The sequence below is a fragment of the Leucoraja erinacea genome, chromosome 11 (assembly GCF_028641065.1).
Source record: "Leucoraja erinacea ecotype New England chromosome 11, Leri_hhj_1, whole genome shotgun sequence".
NCBI lineage: Eukaryota > Metazoa > Chordata > Chondrichthyes > Rajiformes > Rajidae > Leucoraja > Leucoraja erinaceus.
This window is the reverse complement of record NC_073387.1, coordinates 59,860,745-59,880,635: the sequence shown is the minus strand read 5'-3', so window position 1 is coordinate 59,880,635 and position 19,891 is coordinate 59,860,745. Positions and strand designations below refer to the sequence as shown.

The 19,891-nt window shown below is 45.8% G+C and overlaps 1 protein-coding gene across 1 annotated transcript in view; it reads left to right on the top strand.

The window, feature by feature from the left end:
* The window catches only part of LOC129701864 (shootin-1-like), a 62,524-nt gene extending 42,801 nt beyond the window's left edge, over positions 1-19,723 (top strand). Inside the window, exons 11-17 of the mRNA XM_055643353.1 lie at positions 469-539; positions 5,203-5,303; positions 5,917-5,934; positions 10,249-10,308; positions 12,162-12,279; positions 15,749-15,896; positions 17,444-19,723. Of these exons, the coding sequence (XP_055499328.1) occupies positions 469-539; positions 5,203-5,303; positions 5,917-5,934; positions 10,249-10,308; positions 12,162-12,279; positions 15,749-15,896; positions 17,444-17,621 (694 nt within the window). The 3' untranslated portion in view covers positions 17,622-19,723. The remainder of the gene's footprint in view (positions 1-468; positions 540-5,202; positions 5,304-5,916; positions 5,935-10,248; positions 10,309-12,161; positions 12,280-15,748; positions 15,897-17,443) is intronic.
* The last annotated feature ends 168 nt before the right edge of the window (positions 19,724-19,891 follow it).

Sequence of the window (19,891 nt, the reverse complement as noted above, 5' to 3'; positions counted from 1 at the left end):
CAAAGGGTGGAATAAGGTTTGGTGAATGTGGGGTGGATAAACCTGATGGACATCAGCACAATGGGAAGCAATAATAACAACTGAATGGATGGATTTAGCTGGGTGACAATGAAATCCATGGACTTCACACTTACGGTGGAATACCAGGGTGGGTTATGGTAATGGACAGGAATGTGAGCGAAAAGAGAAGGAAATTTGGAATTACCCTTCAAACCAAGGAGAGAGAGAGAGAGTCTTGCAGGTAGATTAGCAGGTATCATGGACTTCGGTGATGATGTGTGTTGTGCAAAGTAATTATAATTACAAGAAAGAAAGACCACAATGGATAAGGCTATCAAAGAAAGTATTTGAATAAGTAATTAACCAGAGAGGTATTTGACAGGTATAGGACCAAGGAATATACAGTAAGGTGCTTGGACCATTCTGATTGTACCAAATGAGGTAACCATCAAACTGAATCTCTTACAGTTCCCTTATTGCTATAGTGCGGCGATCATCCAAGAATACCAAGACACAGCCGAAACCTGAACCCAGCAACAGTAAGTCACCAGCTTTACATTCTGTGCTGATGTGTGGGCTTCAAAGGTAGGCAAGGCTAAGGGTACACTTTAGACACAAGAAACTGCAGATTCTGGAATCTTAAGCATCTGTGGAAGACATGGATAGGTAAGGTTTTATGTCGATACCCAGTCTGAAAAAGGTTCACAACCTGCAATATCATCTGTCCATGTTATAGAGTGATACAGTGTCGAAACAGGCCCTTCAGCCCAACTTGCCCACACCGGCCAACATGTTCCAGCTACACTTGTCCAACTTCCCTGCGCTTGGTCCATATCCATATAACCATATAACAATTACAGCACGGAAACAGGCCATCTCGACCCTTCTAGTCCGTGCCGAACACATAATCTCCCCTAGTCCCATATACCTGCGCTCAGACCATAACCCTCCATTCCCTTCCCATCCATATAACTATCCAATTTATTTTTAAATGATAAAAATGAACCTGCCTCCACCACCTTCACTGGAAGCTCATTCCACACAGCTACCACTCTCTGAGTAAAGAAGTTCCCCCTCATGTTACCCCTAAACTTCAGTCCCTTAATTCTCAAGTCATGTCCCCTTGTTTGAATCTTCCCTACTCTCAGTGGGAAAAGCTTTTCCACGTCAACTCTGTCTATCCCTCTCATCATTTTAAAAACCTCTATCAAGTCCCCCCTTAACCTTTTGCGCTCCAAAGAATAAAGCCCTAACTTGTTCAACCTTTCTCTGTAACTTAGTTGCTGAAACCCAGGCAACATTCTAGTAAATCTCCTCTATACTCTCTCTCTGTAATCCCTACAAACTTGTCCTGTCCATGTACCTGTCTAACTGTTTCTTAAACATTGGGATAGTCCCAACCTCAACTACCTCCTCTGGCAGCTCATTCCATACACCCACCATCCTTTATGTGATAAAGTTACCCATCAGATTCGTATTAAATCTATTCCCCTTCACCTTGAACCTATGTCCTCAGGTCCTTGGTTCCACTACTCTAGGCAAGAGATTCTGTGCATCTACCTGATCTATTCCTCTCTTTATACACCTCAATAAAATCACCCCTCATGCTCCTGCATTCCAAGGAATAGAGACCCAGCCTACTCAACCACTCCCTATAGCTCAGGTCATCTAGTCCAGGCAGCATCCTCGTAAATCTTCTCTGAACCCTTTCAAGCTTGACAATATCTTTCCTATATCAATCAATCAATCAATCAATCAATCAACCTTTATTGTCATCTTGCAAGCAACAAGTACAGTGCAAAATGAAAAGACGTTTCCCAGTGAATAGCGGAGCCTCGCACATGAAATTTAAAACACTTCTCACATAATAACACTAAAAAAAAAACAATCCAGTCCCTGATGGAACAGAATAAATAGTTAAAATCAGGTAAAAAAACACAATGTTAAAAACAGTAAACCAATCATAAAAAAATGTCCGGGGCCGCTGATTTGAGTGGCCAGTGCCAGTTATTAAAGTGTCCGTGCCAGCCGCAGAGTCAAGTCAAGTGACTGTGAGTGCAGAGTGACTGTTTAGCAGCCTCACAGCCTGTGGTAGGAAGCTGTTTAGCAGCCTCGTAGTCCGGGCTTTGATGCTTCGATATCTCTTGCCTGATGGCAAGAGATCCAGGTGTGTGTGGAGGGGGTGCAGTTTGTCCTTGGCAATTCTCTGTGCTTTCTTCAGACAGCGGCTCTGGAACAGTTCTTGTTGGTGCCCAGAACTGAACACAATACTCTAAATGCGGTCTCACAAACGTCTTGTACAACTGCAACATGACCTCCCAACTTCTATACTTAAAACACTGACTGAGGAAGGCCAAAGTGCCAAAAGCCCTTTTGACTGCCTTATCTACCTGCGACTTGACCTTCAAGGAACCATGCACCTGTACTCCTAGATCCCTCTGCTCTACAACACTACCCAGAGGCCGACCATTCACTGTGTAGGTCCTGCCCTTGTTAGATGTCCCAAAATGCAACACCTTATAATTCTATTAAATTCCATCCACCATTCCTCAGCCCACCTGGCCAATCTATCCAGATCCTGCTGCAATCTTTCAAAGCCATCTTCACTATCTGCAAAATTATCCACTTTTATATCATCAGCAAACTTGTTAATCTTGCCCTGCATGTTCTCATCCAAATCATTAATGTAGATGATAAACAGAAATGGGCCCATCACCTGCAGATTGAGAAGCAACCTTCCACCACCACCCTCTGCTTCCATACATGGAGCCAATTTAGTATCCATTCATCTTTCTTTCCTTAGATCCCATGCGATCTAACCTTCCAGAGCAGCCTACCATGATGAACCTTGTCGAATGCTTTACTGTAATCCATGTACACAACATCTACAGCTCTGCCCTCATCAACCTTTTGGGTCACATCTTCAAAAAACTCAATCAGATTAATGAGACACGTACGTGACCTCCCACATACAAAACCATGCTGACTATCCCTGATCAGCCGTTGCCCATCCAAATGCCTGTATAACCTATCCCTCGGAATACTCGCTAGTAACTTTCCAACTACAGATGTTAAGCACATCGGCCTATAGTTCCCAGCATTTTCCCTGCAGCCCTTCTTGAAAAGAGGCACAACATTTGTCACCGTCCAGTCTTCCGACACCTCTTCCATGTTTAAGGACAACTCGTAAATTTCAACCAGGGCTCCCGCAATTTCCTCTCTAGTTTGCCACAATGTCCTCGGATATATCTGATCAGTCCCTGGAGATTTGTCTACCTTCATGCACGACAGTACCTTCAGTACATCTTCGACGGTAACTCTGACTGCTCTCAAGACACTTCCATTGACTGCCCTAAGTTCCTCCATCCTACTGTCTTTGTCCTCAGTAAATACAGGGGAGAAATACTCATTGAGGACCTTGCCCATCTCCTGTGGCTCCACACAGAGGTGACCACTTTGATTCCTGAGAGGTCCCACTCTCTCTCTAGTTACCCTTTTCCCCCTTATGTATTTATAAAATCTTTTGGGATTTTCCTTAATGCTACTCGTCAGAGCTATCTCCTGGCCCCTTTTTGCCCTTCTGATTTCCTTTTTCAGTTTACTCCTTAGTTGCCAAAACTCCTCCAGGGATGCACTTGATCCCAGCTGCCTATACCTGTCCCATGCATTCTTCTTGTTTTTGACCAACGCCTCAATTTCCCTCATCAGCCAAGCTTCCTTACGTTTGCCTGCTTTGCCTTTCACTCTAAACAGGGACGTACATATCCTGAACTTTTGTCAGCACACATTTAAAAACATAATTTCCCCTCAAATAACCTGCTCCAGTTAACTTGAGCGAGATCTTCTCTCATACCCTCAAAGTTGGCTTTACCCCAGTTGAGTATTTTAACATGTGGGCCCTCTCTGTCCTTATCCATATATATCTTGAACCTAATTGAACTGGTCCCAAAAGGTTTAATTCACAAACACTTCATTAACTTGCCCTTCCCAATTTCCCAATACCAGATCCAATGTTGCCCTCTCACGTGTGGTGGCCTCTTCATATTGCTTGAGAAAACTCTCCAGAACACTTGTGCGGAATTGCACCCCATTTAAACCCTTCACAATATTTTTTTCCCAGTCAATATTGGGGAAGTTCAAATCCCCTACTACAACAACCTTATTTGACCAGCAGCTGTCTGCAATCTCCTGGCACATTTGTTCTTCTAATTCCCGTTGACTATTCAGGGGTCTGTAATACACCCCCAACAAGGTGATCATCCTTTCTTGGTCCTCAGCCCCACCCATATAGCATCACTAGACGAACCGTCCGTAATGTCACCTCTGACCACTGCCATGACATCCTCCTTAACCAACAATGCAACCCCACCTGCTCTTTTTCCCTTACCCCTGTCTCTCCTGAAGTTCCTGTACCCTGGAACATTGACCTGCCAGTCCTGCCCCTCCCTTAACCAGGTTTCTATAAAGGTCTCCAGAGATGTTGCCTGACCCGCTGAGTTCTCAAGCACTTTGTGTTCAATGCCAAAGGCACTATCAGTTCAGATGGAATCTTCAGATCCCTCTAAATCCAAGTGGTGTTATATCCATCCACTCACTGAACTGTGAGCTGATTTCACTCTGCTGGCCCATTCACACCTTTTCCAGTTTTACTTCCCACGGTCCATCCGTTTGCTGCCAGGCAGATTAGGAGCAAGTTAGCCACTGTTGTATGCTGTGGTTGATTCCCCGCTGCTCGGCTCCACAAATTGTTTTTTAATGCAAGAAAAATTGCAAAGACAGCAGATGTCTGAATGAAGTTTGCAGTTTGATATCACTGTTCTCTACCTCGTCCGACAATAATATTCACCACGCATCTATGCTTTCCTGGTATCAAAGAAGGTATTTGAATAAATCATTAACTAGAGAGGTATATGGCAAGTGTAGGACCAAGGCTCAGGCAATAAGGAGCTCTGAACATTCTGATTCTATGCTTTGCTGGGTGCAGATCAGTCAGTGCAATGGGAACCAGGGGATGTGGTATGTGTGGCACTTTGTAAATAAAATGTCCCAGACTGTAGTTTGAGCCTCTCATACACGGAGATGATGCAGGAAAATATCTCCCGTGCTATGTTGTCTTTAGACGAGGGAATCGATGGGGGAGGAGATGTTGTGGGTAAGGTCGGTGGATTTTTTGGTTTACTCTCCCCCTCTCAATCTTTTCAGACCAAACAGGAATCGATGATGTGAAAGTAAAGGCTGTGAATGAAATGATGGAACGGATCAGACACGGTGTCATGCTACGACCTGTGACACATGTCTCAAAGGTAAGGCCCACCAAGTGTTTCATTCATGTTAACTCCAAACTCAACCTTGTAACTTCCAATCCACATCTGAGCATGCCCGATTCTACACATGATGCCGGTTTTCCATGTAGTCCCAATCCCACAGATAATTTAATCACTGGAAATCTGAAACAAAAACCGGAGAAGCCGACATCCTTCTGCAAACCATCCCATTTCTTTCAAGGATCCTGCCACCCTCAAACTTAATTTCCATTCCATCCACATGCCCAAGAAATTGCACACCTGTCCTTGTTTCGAACTATGATGCCTGGGATTAAAATATTCAGTGGAACATATCCCCACCAGTTGCATCTCATCAACTTGTATCCCATCACTACAGTCACATACATTGAAACAGTGCTCCCAAATCTGTCCTCACTTTGTTGTGTCTCTGCCCTAGGGACATCTGTTGAGCAGCAGGACCAATCCAGTGAGCCCGTCGACTGCCTCTAGTGTGCACTTGTGCCTTGTTATAATTCCTTGTTTTTAATGTGTTTTGATTGTTGGGCAGTTTGTTTCACTGTTGACATTGGACTTTTCACAGTTTATCTTTCCTCTTCTTTCTTGCTGCTGAATGATGATTTCCATTCTGAAGAGGAAGGTTAGCCACAAGGTAGGACTCTGACACCTCTCCCTGAATCCTGTGTTCTCGAAGTCCACCCTGCATGTAGTCATTTATAGATATCACAAACAGCGGAGGTCCCTGCACAGAACCCTGTGGAACTCCACTGGTAAGACTTCCAGGCTGAATATTGTTTTTCCACCACAACCTTCTGTCTTCTATCAGTAAGTCAGTTCTGAATCCATACGACCAAGTCACTGTTAATCCCATGCATCTTAATCTTCTGGATCAGCCTACCATGGGGGACTATATCAAATGCCATACTGAAATCCATGTAGACAACATCCACTGCCCTTTCCTCATCAATCACCTTCAACAACTGCTCAAAACTCAATCAAGTTAGTAAGACGTCCTGCCGTGTACAGAGCCATACTGACTGTCCCTAATGAATCCATTTAACTCCAAATGGGAGTAAATCCTATCCCAAAGAAACCTCTTCAATAACATTGGTTGTGTAGGAAGGATGCTGGTTTACACCAAAGATAGATACAAAAGCTGGAGTAACTCAGCAGGTCAGGCAGCATCTCTGGAGAAAAGGAATAGGTGATGTTCTGGATCAAAACCTTCCTTCAGATTGGTTACTCTTCAGTCTTGGTGCTGAATACGTATCAGAAGAAACAAAAAGCATGTCCGAATATTGTACATGAATCAACACGAGGTTGGCCTGGTTACAGTTAAATGTTCCAATCCTATCCTAAGAATTTACAGAATTGGGTAGAAGATTGTAAAGCAGGACCTGCAGGGTAGTGATCTCGGATTCGCTTCCAGTACTTCATGCTAATGAAGGTAAGAATAGGAAGATTGAGGAAATGAATGTGTGGCTGAGCACCTAAACTGGAGGGGGGCCAACATCCTAGCGGGAAGGTTTGCTAATGCTACATGGGAGGGTTTAAACTAGATTGGCATGGGGGTGGGATCTCGTGCAGGACAGAGGCAGGTGAAAGGCGGAGAGCGAGGGAGGAGGGTTGGTTTAAACTGCACGTATTTTAATGCAAGGGGCCTGACGGGTAAGGCAGATGAGCTTAGGGCATGCATAGTTACGAGGGACTGGGACGTTGTAGCCATGACTGAAACCTAGTTAAGAGAGGGGCAGCACTGGCATCTCAATGTTCCGGGGTACAGGTGATTCAAGAGAGACAGGGGTGAGGGAAAAAGAGGAGGGGGGGGGGGGGTTGCATTGTTGGTTTACGAGGATGTCACGGTTGTGTTCCGAGGTGACAATATGGACGGTTCGTCTAGTGAGGCTATATGGGTGGAGTTTAAGAAGGAATTGCAGATGCTGGAAAAATCGAAGGTAGAAAGAAATGCTGGAGAAACCCGGCGGGTGAGGCAGCATCTATGGAGCGAAGGAATAGGTGACGTTTCGGGTCGAGACCCTTCTTCAGTCTGATTGGGAAAGGGGGAGATGCAAAGAGTCTCGATTGGGAAAGGGGGAGATGCAGCGAGACCTGGGTGTCATGGTACACCAGTCATTGAAGGTAGGCATGCAGGTGCAGCAGGCAGTAAAGAAAGCGAATGGTATGTTAGCTTTCATTGCAAAAGGATTTGAGTATAGGAGCAGAGAGGTTCTACTGCAGTTGTACAGGGTCTTGGTGAGACCACACCTGGAGTATTGCGTACAGTTTTGGACTCCAAATCTGAGGAAGGACATTATTGCCATAGAGGGAGTGCAGAGACGGTTCACCAGACTGATTCCTGGGATGTCAGGACTGTCTTATGAAGAAAGACTGGATAGACTTGGTTTATACTCTCTAGAATTTAGAAGATTGAGAGGGGATTTTATAGAAACTTACAAAATTCTTAAGGGGTTGGACAGGCTAGATGCAGGAAGATTGTTCCCGATGTTAGGGAAGTCCAGGACAAGGGGTCACAGCTTAAGGATAAAGGGGAAATCCTTTAAAACCGAGATGAGAAGAACTTTTTTCACACAGAGAGTGGTGAATCTCTGGAACTCTCTGCCACAGAGGGTAGTTGAGGCCAGTTCATTGGCTATATTTAAGAGGGAGTTAGATGTGGCCCTTGTGGCTAAGGGGATCAGGGGGAGGAGAGAAGGCAGGTACGGGATACTGAGTTGGATGATCAGCCATGATCATATTGAATGGCGGTGCAGGCTCGAAGGGCCGAATGGCCTACTCCTGCACCTAATTTCTATGTTTCTATGATCCGAAACGTCACCTATTCCTTTGCTCCATAGCTGCTGCCTCACCCGCTGAGTTTCTCCAGCATTTTTATCTAACCAGAAAGAGATGATCACTTTGTTGGGGGTGTACTACATACTCCCGAATAGTCAACGGAAATTAGATAAACAAATGTGCCAGGAGATTGCAGACAGCTGCAGGTCAAATAGGGTTGTTGTAGTAGGGGATTTTAACTTTCCCAATATAGACTGGGAAAATCATAGCGTGAAGGGTTCAGATCAGGTGCAATTCCTCAAAGGTGTTCAGGAGAGTTTTCTTAAGCAGTATGTGGAGGGCAACGCTAGATATGGTATTGGGAAACTGGGAAAGGCAAGTTAATGTGTGGAGGAGCCTTTTGGGACCAGTTTGATTAGGTTTAACATAGTTATGGATAGGGACGGAGGGGGTTAAGGTGTAAAAATTCTCAACTGGGGTAAGGCCAACTTTGAGGGTATGAGAGACAAACTCGCTCAAGTTGACTGGAGCTGATTATTAGATGGGAAAGGAACATCGGCCAAGTGGGATGTTTTTAAAAGTGTGCTGAAGAAAGCTCGGGATGTGGATGTCCCTGTTAGAGTGAAGAGCAAAGCAGGCAATTGTAAGGAAGCTTGGCTGACGAGGGAAATTGAGACGTTAGAGAAAAACAAGAAGGATGCATGGGACAGGTATAGGCAGCTGGGATCAAGTGCATCCCTGGAGGAGTTTCGGGAGCTAAGGAGTAAACTAAAAAATGAAATCAGAAGGGAAAAAAAGGGCCAGGAGATAGCTCTGGGGGTAAATGGTGGGCCTCTGGGTGGTGTTGTAGAGCAGAGGGATCTAGGTGCATGGTTACTTGAAGGTCGAGTCACAGGAAGATAAGGTGGTCAAAAAGGCTTTTGGCACTTTGGCCTTCATCAGTCAGAGCATTGAGTATAGCAGTTGGGAGGTCATGTAGCAGTTGTATATGACGTTGGTGAGACCGCATATAGAATATTGTGTTCAGTTTTGGGCATCATGTTATAGGAAAGATATTGTCGAGCTTGAAAGAGTTCAGAAAAGATTTACGAGGATGTTGCCAGGACTATAGGGTGTGAGCTATAGGGAGAGGTTGAGAAGGCTGGGTCTCTATTTCATGGAGCACCGGAGGATAAGTGATGATCTTTTTGAGGTGTATAAGATCATGAGAGAAATTGATCGGGTAGATGCAGTCTTTTGCCCAGAGTAGGGGAATTGAGGACCAGAGGACATAGGTTCAAGATGAGGGGGAAAAAAATTAATAGGAATCAGAGGGGAAACTTTTTCACAGAAAAGGTGGTGGGTGTATGGAACAAACCAGAGGAGGTAGTTGAGGCTGGGACTATCCCATCTTTTGAGAAATAGACAGGTACATGAATAGGACAGGTTTGGACGAAGTGCAGGCAAGTAACAAGTAACAAGTAACAAGTAGCCTTTATTGTCATTCAGACCTTGTGGTCTGAACGAAATTTAGTTGCCTTGCAGTCCTACATATACTAAAAATGACAAAACACACAATAAACACAAATTAACATCCGCCACAATGAGTTCACCAGGCACATCCTCACTGTGGTGGAAGGCAAAAGTCTTAAGTCTTTGTCTCATCCCTTCTTATTCTCCCTCCCTTATTCCAAGTCAAAGTTGGCCCGAAGGGCCCGTTTCCACACTGTATCACTCTCTGACTATGATATATCCTGCAAAGTTACATTCCATCCTTCCTAAACATACTTTGTGAATACGGCTGGTGCGATGGTGGAAGGGATACCAAATGGCCTGAAGCAGACATTGTGAATGAAAGGTCTCTGGATGCCAAGTGACAAATTATAATCAATAATCGCAGGCAGTGAGAAATGGCATGCTAATGTCCTTGTTTCTGCGCCATAATAAAACCGCTGCTGAACTATGGGCAATATCAAGAGGAAGCTGAACTGTCGATGTAAAGCCACGGGGTGGAGGAGCGTGAGGGTAGTTGGGCAGCAGATGGGAGGCAGCTGCACTCTGATGCAATGAAGTATTCACTTGCCCAAGGGATGCTGCCTGGGCTCAGCAGACATCACATACTGTGTGTCAGCGGGAGGCAGGCTTGCTGAAGGCTATTATTTATACCTGCTGTGTGTTTGTTTGTGCCTGATAGCCATCGCCGGTGGATGAGAAAGCGCAGGAGAGCGCCATGGATGAGCTGAAGGGCATCTTGGTAAAGTAGCGAACCTTCTTAACCCTTTTGCAGCCAACACAGTGTGAAACCATTTTGGTAATGCATTGGAAGCTGGATCTATTTCAGCAAGCTATTTCTTTCCCAAACCTCACACAGAAGCATTTATACCGAGGTTCAATCCCACCAGCCATCATACCCTGGTGACATCATACCATTGAGGAATTGACCCTGTGCATTGTTCACCTCAGTGCGATCACATTTTCTGAGCATGAATCATACACCTGATGTTTTATAGCCAATGGCACACACATCCCCTCCGAGGGTGCAATCCATAGCCGTTACTGATAATTCACTGGAGGTCTGAACATCACACGGGGCTGAACATCTGACAGCTTCCGGTTTCCATGTTGCTCCCTCCCAGACTACAGGCTTTATGTTTAGTCACCAGCTGGGAGCAGCAGTCACTGACCCCTGGTCAGCCAGCACAAGTTAAGTTGTCGAGGTTATTGTCCACTCTATGAGCACGATGAGGTTCAGGTACAATGAAGATCGTGCCTGCCGTAGCCATGCAATGACTTGTTATCCAAACCTTTCAGGCATTGCTATGAGGCTTTCTGAGTTATTTTCAGCAGAAGGCTTTAAATATCCCAGTGTTGGTGTGAGGGACTGCTGTCTTCAGCCTTTCCACTAGCCTCCTTATGGCCTAAACGTGGGCAGGTGGGACTAGTGTAGATGGGGCAGCATGGACGAGTTGGGCCGAAGATCCTGACTCTGTTGTATGACTACTGTCATGCTGCACAAACCACTCATTCACTAAATGCACCCTTCATCAATAAAACTGTGTGCATCGGTCAGAGTGTGAGGAGTACTGTTATCAATTTAGCTGAGGATTATTGGGTAAATCAGCATGGTATTTTGGTGAGGAAGACATTTAGAATTGTAAGAGATTTTCTGACTTAACGAGGTCAGAAAGGTGACCTGTTGTTAATGCCAGGTAACGAGGGAGTGACTCCCTCCCCAAGCATCGAGTGTAGTAACATGAGTGAATCATTCACATTGTCAGTTTGGCATGCAGTAACCTTTTCTCCAACATACTCATAACCCCTAGTAGAACACAAGAGGTTATGCAACACTGACATAAAGCTCTTATTGTAGCAGACTGATGAATTACAATGCCCCTCGGTGTGCCTGTCAAATAACATAAGCCAGATTGCAATAACCCTTAAAATGTACACACTTCTAAATAACTCAGACCAACCTTTATCTTATGTAATATCTTATAAAGAAACAGCCCGAAGTTCATGATGAAATATTTGATATCTCCTTCTGGCAATACTCATGTGCCTCATGCCAACAAGCATGAAGTGTGAGCATGGCTGTAGAGCACCCAACATGGTGGGAACCACATAACCAGATGAGCCACCCTGGGACAGATTTACCCTTGGATTGCAGTGAATGGGGGAGGGACAGGAGACAGGCAGGTACAACTGATGGGCCATCGGGGTGGGACTGATTAGCAGCTCAAAATGGAGGAGTTGCTCGATGGCTCCACCCAAGCCAAGGACGTTTGCCAGGTAAGGACAGGGTTTCATTTAATGCAAGTCAGGCTTCCCTCTCAGTTAAAGTCCATCAGAGGTCCAGCTCCCTCTTGTCCTCTAACTGCACTTTTCCACGAACAATTGTGTCAAATATGCTGTCACTCTCACTCATCAGTCTCTGCACGGGGCCAGTGGCTTCTGATTTTACATCTAGATGTTTTATATTTATTTTTACCTCAACAAATATTTACAAGCTTGGGTCTTGCACTGCTAATGATCTGGGAGTGCTGCGGTTGACTAGTCTAAAGCCTGGCGTATCCTCCTGTGCTGTCTGAATGCCATATCTGCTCACAGGACTCTATGAAGAAAAGCCCAAGTCGCGGGTTTCCGGACACGGGACAGAAGACAGAGAACGAGCTGGAGGTGGTTCTGAGGCGTAGACGGAAGCAAGCTTCAGACTACAGTCCAAGAGGTAGCCAGATGTTGAACTTCAATAGTTATTGTTCAACCAGCCTGTGGCTCTGACAACAACATGTAAGCTTGGCTATCTGTGGCTGAGGATCGAACTGTTAACTAATCCCAACATCTTTGATCACAGCATTGTTCATGGCTGGCGTCATTGTAAACAGGCCACCAACTATGAACATATCTATTTATATCCATCTGTCACTTTGACTTCCCATTACACAGACCTAGAAGCTTATTGTTCCCATTCAGCCATTTTGATTTCTCATTACACAGACGTAAGGCTGAATGTACTGATAACTTTGCTCCCTTCCCCACCTTCTGTTATACCTAAAACTAATCTGCATCTCTCCCTTCCCTAGTTCCGAAGACCATAGACCTGAAATGTCGACTTTCTCTTTCTGTGGTTTCTCCCTGTCCTGTTGAGTTGTTTCCAGCACTTTCTACTTCATTTCTTATTTCCAGCTTCTGCAATGTCTTTGATTTATTTTCGTCGGTGACGTCTCTTTTCATGTTGAACCATTTCTGTCTGCCTGTTTCAGCTGACTGCAGCGTTTCATGATTTGGTCCAGGTTTCTTCCAGAGCTTATCATTTCCCATTTACGCCTCTGCATCCAAAGTCATCTGTCCATTCCCATCACAGATGTTGCCTGACCTGCTGAGTTCCTGCAGCAATTTGTATTTTACTCAAGATTCCATCAACACCTGTGCCGACATTGAACATGTCAAAGAGTAGGAGTAAACGGGTCCTTTTCACAATGGCAGGCAGTGACTAGTGGGGTACCGCAAGGCTCAGTGCTGGGACCCCAGCTATTTACAATATGTTAATGATCTGGATGAGGGAACTTGAAGGCAATATCGCCAAGTTTGCGGATGACACTAAGCCGGGGGGCAGTGTTAGCTGTGAGGAGGATGCTAGGAGACTGCAGGGTGACTTGGATAGGCTGGTGAGTGGGCAAATGTTTGGCAGATGCAGTATAATGTGGATAAATGTGAGGTTATCCATTTTGCAAAAAACAGGAAAGCAGACTTTATCTAAATGGTGGCCGACTAGGAAGATGGGAGCGAGACCTGAGTGTCATGGTACACCAGTCATAGAAGGTAGGCATGCAGGTGCAGCAGGCAGTGAAGAAAGCGAATAGTATGTCAGCTTTCATAGCAAAAGGATTTGAGTATAGGAACAGGAAGGTTCTATTGCAGTTGTACAGGGTCTTGGTGAGACCACACCTGGAGTATTGCGTCTAGTTTTGGTCTCCTAATCTGAGGAAGGACATTCTTGCCATAGAGGGAGTACAGAGAAGGTTCACCAGACTGATTTCTGGGATGTCAGGACTGTCTTATGAAGAAAGACTGGATAGACTTGGTTTATACTCTCTAGAATTTAGGAGTTTGAGAGGGGATCTTATAGAAACTTACAAAATTCTTAAGGGGTTTGGACAGGCTAGATGCAGGAAGATTGCTCCTGATGTTGGGGAAGTCCAGGACAAGGGGTCACAGCTTAAGGATAAGGGGGAAATCCTTTAAAACCGAGATGAGAAGAACTTTTCTCACACAGAGAGTGGTGACTCTCTGGAACTCTCTGCCACAGAGGGTGGTCGAGGCCAATTCATTGGTTATATTTAAGAGGGAGTTAGATGTGGCCCTTGTGGCTAAGGGGATCATAGGGTATGGAGAGAAGGCAGGTACGGGATACTGAGTTGGAACCAAAAGCCATGATCATATTGAATGGCGGTGCAGGCTCGAAGGGCCGAATGGCCTACTCCTGCACCTATTTCTATGTTTCTATGTACCAATGTTTTGTGTTTAGTCCCTTCAGGCAACTTCCGTTCTATCCAGCCATCTTCATTAATACACTGCATCTTACTTTTATACATATGATGTACCTTAATAATGCCTGTTGAAAGCTGTGCACAGCATCCACTTTCATTCCTTTATGAGAGCAATAACAGTTTACAAACAAAGGAGAGGATGAAATTCAGCTTGGTATTGGTGATGTCCACTGCTCTGTGATTTTATCCTCTTCCCTGCTGCTCATGTGGCACCTTGTCCAATAGAATTCATGACATTGATACCTGCTGACACTAACACAGCTACAGGTCTCTAGTAGAGAGCATATTGACTGGTTATATCTCCGTCTGATTTGGTAACTTGAATGGCCAGGAATGAGCGAGATTACAGAGAGTGGTGGACATTGCCTGGTCCATCAGAGGTGCTAAACTCCCCACCGTTGAAGGGATCAACAGGAGGTATTGTCTCAAATAGGCAGCCAATATCATCAAAGGCCCACACCATCCTGGTCACTTATTTCACTGCTGCTATAGGGATGAAGGTACAGGAGCCTGTGAACCAAAACCTCCAGATTCAAGAACAACTTCTTCCCAGCAACTATCAGGCTCTTGAATACTGCACTTGGTTACCCTACAGACTTCCGTTTTTGGACTATTACAGTCCGGTTACCTGGTGTTATTGATTATTAATTTGTTGTATTCTTATTTATTTATCTGCATACAAGATACAATTTATTTGTCATTTGGACCCCTTGAGGTCCAAACGAAATAACGTTTCTGCAGCCATACATTACAAACAAATGTCCCAAGACCAACATAATTTACATAAACATCCAAGACATTGCTGTGATGGAAGGCCAAAAAAACGTATCTCTCCACTGCACTCCCCCCCCCTGATGTCAGAGTCAAAGTCAAAGCCCCCGGCTGGCGATGGCGATTGTCCCGCGGCCATTAAAGCCACGCCGGGTGATACAAGGTCGCACACCGGGTCTTGATGTTAGAGCCCCCGGCGTGCGCTCGCAGAGTCCCGCGGCCATTCCAAGCCGCGCGGGGCAGTGCTGTAAGGCCCCGCTCCAGGAGCTCTTCGACCCCGCAACTCGGGCAGGAGAAGTCACCGTTGCGGGAGCCCTGAAAAGCGGTCTCCCTCCAGGGACCCGCGGGCTCCCGGTGCCGCCGTCCGCCAGACCCGCAGTTGCAGCCTCTGAATCTCCGGAGGTCGGGCCGCCCAGCGCTATACCGCAAATCCTTTGGACTCGGCCAAGCCGCGACGGTGAGGTACCATTGGCACCAGAGCCCCCGGTCTTCACTGTTGGAGGCCGCTCCACGTTGCAAACGACAACGGAGACCCGACAAAGAAAAGGTCGGGTCTCCCGTGCAGGGAGCGATACCATGACACCGCCAGGTCCCCCCCACTGCATCTCCCAAAAAAAACCTACATAAAAACATAGACAAAAAATAATAAAAACGCAGACGGGCTGCAGAGGCCGCTGCTGACGAGAGTCGCGCCGCCTACTTGTTATTGGGTTTACCGCGCATGTTATTGGGTTGGCCGCGCATGTTATTGGGCTTACAGGCCTTAGGCTGCAGCAAGTAAGAATGTTATTGTTCCATTGCCAGTGCATATGACAATTAAACACTCTTGACACCTGGGCTGGATAATGAAGCATTGCTCTTTTCTATCCCTGACAGACGGAAGTGATACAGATGCCAGTGATTCTGCCTCCACCAAGTCGCTTAGCCTGAAGGACGGCGATGACAGGAAGAGCAGTAACCTGCAGTCCAGCCCCGAGCCACGGGCTCCCAGCTCCGAAGACCGGGAGAGCAGCAGCTCCGGCAGGTAATTGGGGATTGGAACCGCTTCCTGCCTTGACCCAGGTTCAAAACATAATCATTCCTGAGAGGTGCAGAGGCATCCTGAGCTAACAGTTGATTTGTCTTCTGACAATATTCTCTTGTTCATTTTAAACACCTTGTAGTGTCAAGAATGAATGATTCATGATACTTTATTATCACATGTGACACATCTGCGAAATTCTTTGTTTTGCATACCATACACAAAGTATGCAAAGAGTCACCAGGTAGGGGCATTGACAAAGTGTTTAATGAAGTCCCAATGGACCGTCTTTGTTCTCTCGCCCCCCCCTCCCCCGGTCCCTCTTTGTACTTGTCCGACCTCCGGGACCCACCACAAACCCATCCAATCTCCAGCACTCACCACCAAAGATCTTAGAGATCTTTGCTCACCACGGGTCCATCCAACCTCTGGCACTCCCACAGCAGGCTCCTCCGACCTCCACCGTGTGTCTGCCCAACCGGCGGGTCCTCTCTAAATTGCTCCGTGACACCCACCAGGACCTACTGCCGGCCCACCTTATTCTCTGATGGTCCATCTCACTCTCCGACAGCCCACCGCACTCTCGGCGTTTGCTGCGGGTCCCTCCTCGCTCCCGTGGCTTGGGTCCCATCAATGTCCATGGTAGGCTTGCCGGGCCTACTGGAGGGCTTGGGCCTGCTCACCGGGCACACTCCCAGCCGTGCCTCTCACCGGGAACACACCTAGTTGGCAGTGTGATGGAAATCCGCTAAAACCTACAGTATTGTGCTGAGGAATAAATATATTGTACTTTCTGACCTGGACCTGAGCTATTTCTCCCAAATGTAGACAGGATCAGCCCAGAGAGACAGATGGCGACTGGGCGGTGAGGCAGGACCAGAGTCCAGGGGCTCTGCCTGTTGGGCCCTCACTTTTCAGGTCCGTGTTGAGGGTCTGTTGGGATCTTTAGAATTCCAGTTTGAAGCCTGAACATTCCTTGTTAGCTGGGAGCTAGTCATCTCCTGTAAGACCTCAGGCAATCCCAGTGTCGTGGCCACTGCTCTGGTCATCGAACCTGCTGAAGGTGAGTTTCGATGGTCCTGTCATGTTCAGTCACATTAACCAGCACTGGGATTGGTCTCTGTGGACCTCAGTGAGAATGGGTCAGCCCCTGAGTACAAGAGGCAAAGCTGCAGCATTTTCACCAATTTCACCAGTGTAGCCATCAGCTCATTCTGTTCACCCAAGGCAAATGGTTAGTACATTGGATAAAGCAAAGTTGTTTACGTGACCCAACCTCTGGAATCCCTCTCCAATTCACTTTTTCCCATCCATTATTTGGATCCAGCATCTCAGGATTTAGTTTAGCGTCTTGTTATGTTTGACAATCCCTCCCATTCCATTACTATGTTAACTGCACCAGATAAAACTAACCGAGATCTAATAAATAACCACAGGCTTAGGGACATGAATGGTCTGCTTATGTTCTGATGTTTTCAGATATTCTATATAAATGTAACATGATTTTATTTCTGTCTTCTTTTAACAATTTTCTTTCTTTCCATCTTTAGCTATGAAGAAATTAAGAGAAAATGTTCAACTAAAGAAGAGATCATTCAAGCCCAGGGTATCCTTATCACCGTAAATGGGCAGTCCGACTCAGCGGAGCAGAGAAGCAGCCTGGTTCAGGACAGGAGCACATCCGAGGGTGACAGCTTGATCCAGGAAAGCCTGGATGCAGATTGTTGACGGCAGCCAGGAGGTGGTGTTGTCAGGCAGCCTGCAGCTATTGTAGAAAATGATAACCTGGCCATCTGACCAGAAGGCATGTAAATGTGCAGGTTCAAATGACATGGGTGACGTGTGACCCAGTGAGGTAGCTCACTGAGTTCGCTCAGCCTGAGGTACAGGCTCAGCTGGAGGGTAACTAACATCCTTGGAATAGAATTCCTCCTCCATCCTCCAGGGTGATTATTGCCTTTTCTGTTGGTAGGCAGAAAGTCACGGGCTGGAGGGTATAGAGAGGAATATCTAAGGTACATTCCTGTTGCCTTGCGCTGCAGAGTGCAGACTCACCTGACGTCACCGCCTCAAATGAGAGAAGTTTCACAGATGTGTTCCATAAAGTCCATAACACCAGATCTAGCTGTGGCCTTGACAGCCTCATTTTATTTTTCATTTTATTAATTTTATCACCTCCTCAAAAAGATTTGGAGTGATATTAGTCATAACTAATTACAGGTTCAACTAAGACTACATTAAAATTCATTCAGATGTAATGTTTGGATTTGCTGGGGATTATTTTTTGCCAAATTTCATCCCATCCTGTTGCCTCCTAACCACAACCTAGGGCTTGATCAAGCATAATATAATACGGAAGGTGAGTGCATTACTTGTTATCTCCTGACCTCTGCCAACCAGGTGCTTCCTCTTCTATGAACGTTTAGTCCAGCATTACAAAACCTATCCGTTTCTCACTCCAGTTGTTATTGGCCACAAGCAGCAGCTGTACCATTCCAATCACACATTGCTAACAGCTTAGTATCAGAAATTGATTATTAATTAGATAACATGAGTAGAAACCCCCTGTTATATAATTCCTCTGAAACCTGATCCTCCGGATATTTCTGTGTACATTCTGTTGTAGGGGAATGTCACTGAGGAGAGACACTGTCATGTCTTTAGCTCAGTGCTGCCTCATGATTCCCAGTGGAGTACACAGGGCTGCTGCTGCACATCTCACGGTATAACTATCGGCACCTCTCGAGTCTCCAGAGTTTTCATGTGAAAACAATGTCAGTTTGATGGGCACGACCATGAAAGAGGGAGGACCAAAGAAACAGAACATCTGCAGCAAGTGGTTATTAAACTGGAGGATAATTCCAGACAATAGGATGTTCATGCCACATACTGCTCCCGTTTAGAGGCATAATAACAATCAACAAAATAATATTTACTTCAGCTGTACCTGGAGTGGTAAAGTTGCAGCCAGAACGTAGAAATGTACAGCATTAGAAACAGGCCCTTCGGCCCACAATATCAGTGCCGAACATGATGCCAAGACCAAGTCTTATCTACCTGCATATAATCCATATCCCCCCCCCATTCAATGCATATCAATGTGCCTATTTAAAAGTTCACCACCACTACCGTATTGTATGGAAAGAGTAAATGCGCAAGAAAATTCTGCCAATATACACCATGGAGTTTGAGGATATGTGGATTGTGGCTGCACAATGATGCAGAGACAGCGTTCCATCCTGCTGCCAGACCGTTAAGATTAGTTGCAGAGTCTGGCCAATTTCCAGCTGTGTTGAAAACCTTTTCCAGTTCTCCAATAACATGGTCTTGAATGAGAAAGTAGGGCTTTTTTTTAATAGATTGTTCAACTAAACCTGTTTAGCAGGAAATATTGCACAGAAACACAATTCTAGTTACTCAACCTGATGATAACATTTAGTTGAAAAGTCACAATGGAAAAGTTTAATTTTGCAAGCAGAAGGAGATAAACTATTTGCTGCACAATGTGCGAGCTCACCGCAAATCCGATGGAAAGGCAAATGATCAATGCAGCAGAATAATTATCCAGAGACACACGAGACCATAAATGCTGGATCGTGAACAAGATTGGCTGGTGGAGGAACACACCAGATTAGGCCTGACCCACTGAGTTCCTCCATCAGAAGAATGATGTAATCAGTTTATACTGGAGCTGTGGTTGATGTTTATTCAAGTTTATTCAAAACAAACTGTGGTGTGACCATTGACTACCCGCTGCCTGGACCTGCGAATGGCCATCCTGGCCAGGCCCAGGAGCAGACCGACAGGGAGACCCCCTCCACTTCTTCCCCCCCACCTCTGCACTGGGTGACTAAATATCAGGAGCGTGGGTCTAAAGTGCACTGTGGTTGATGTTAGGAGGCCATTGCACATCTCATCTCGCTTGGGTAGTTTACACCCCAGCGGTATGAACATTAACTTCTCCAATTTCAGGTAGTCCTTGTTTTCTCCTTCCTTCT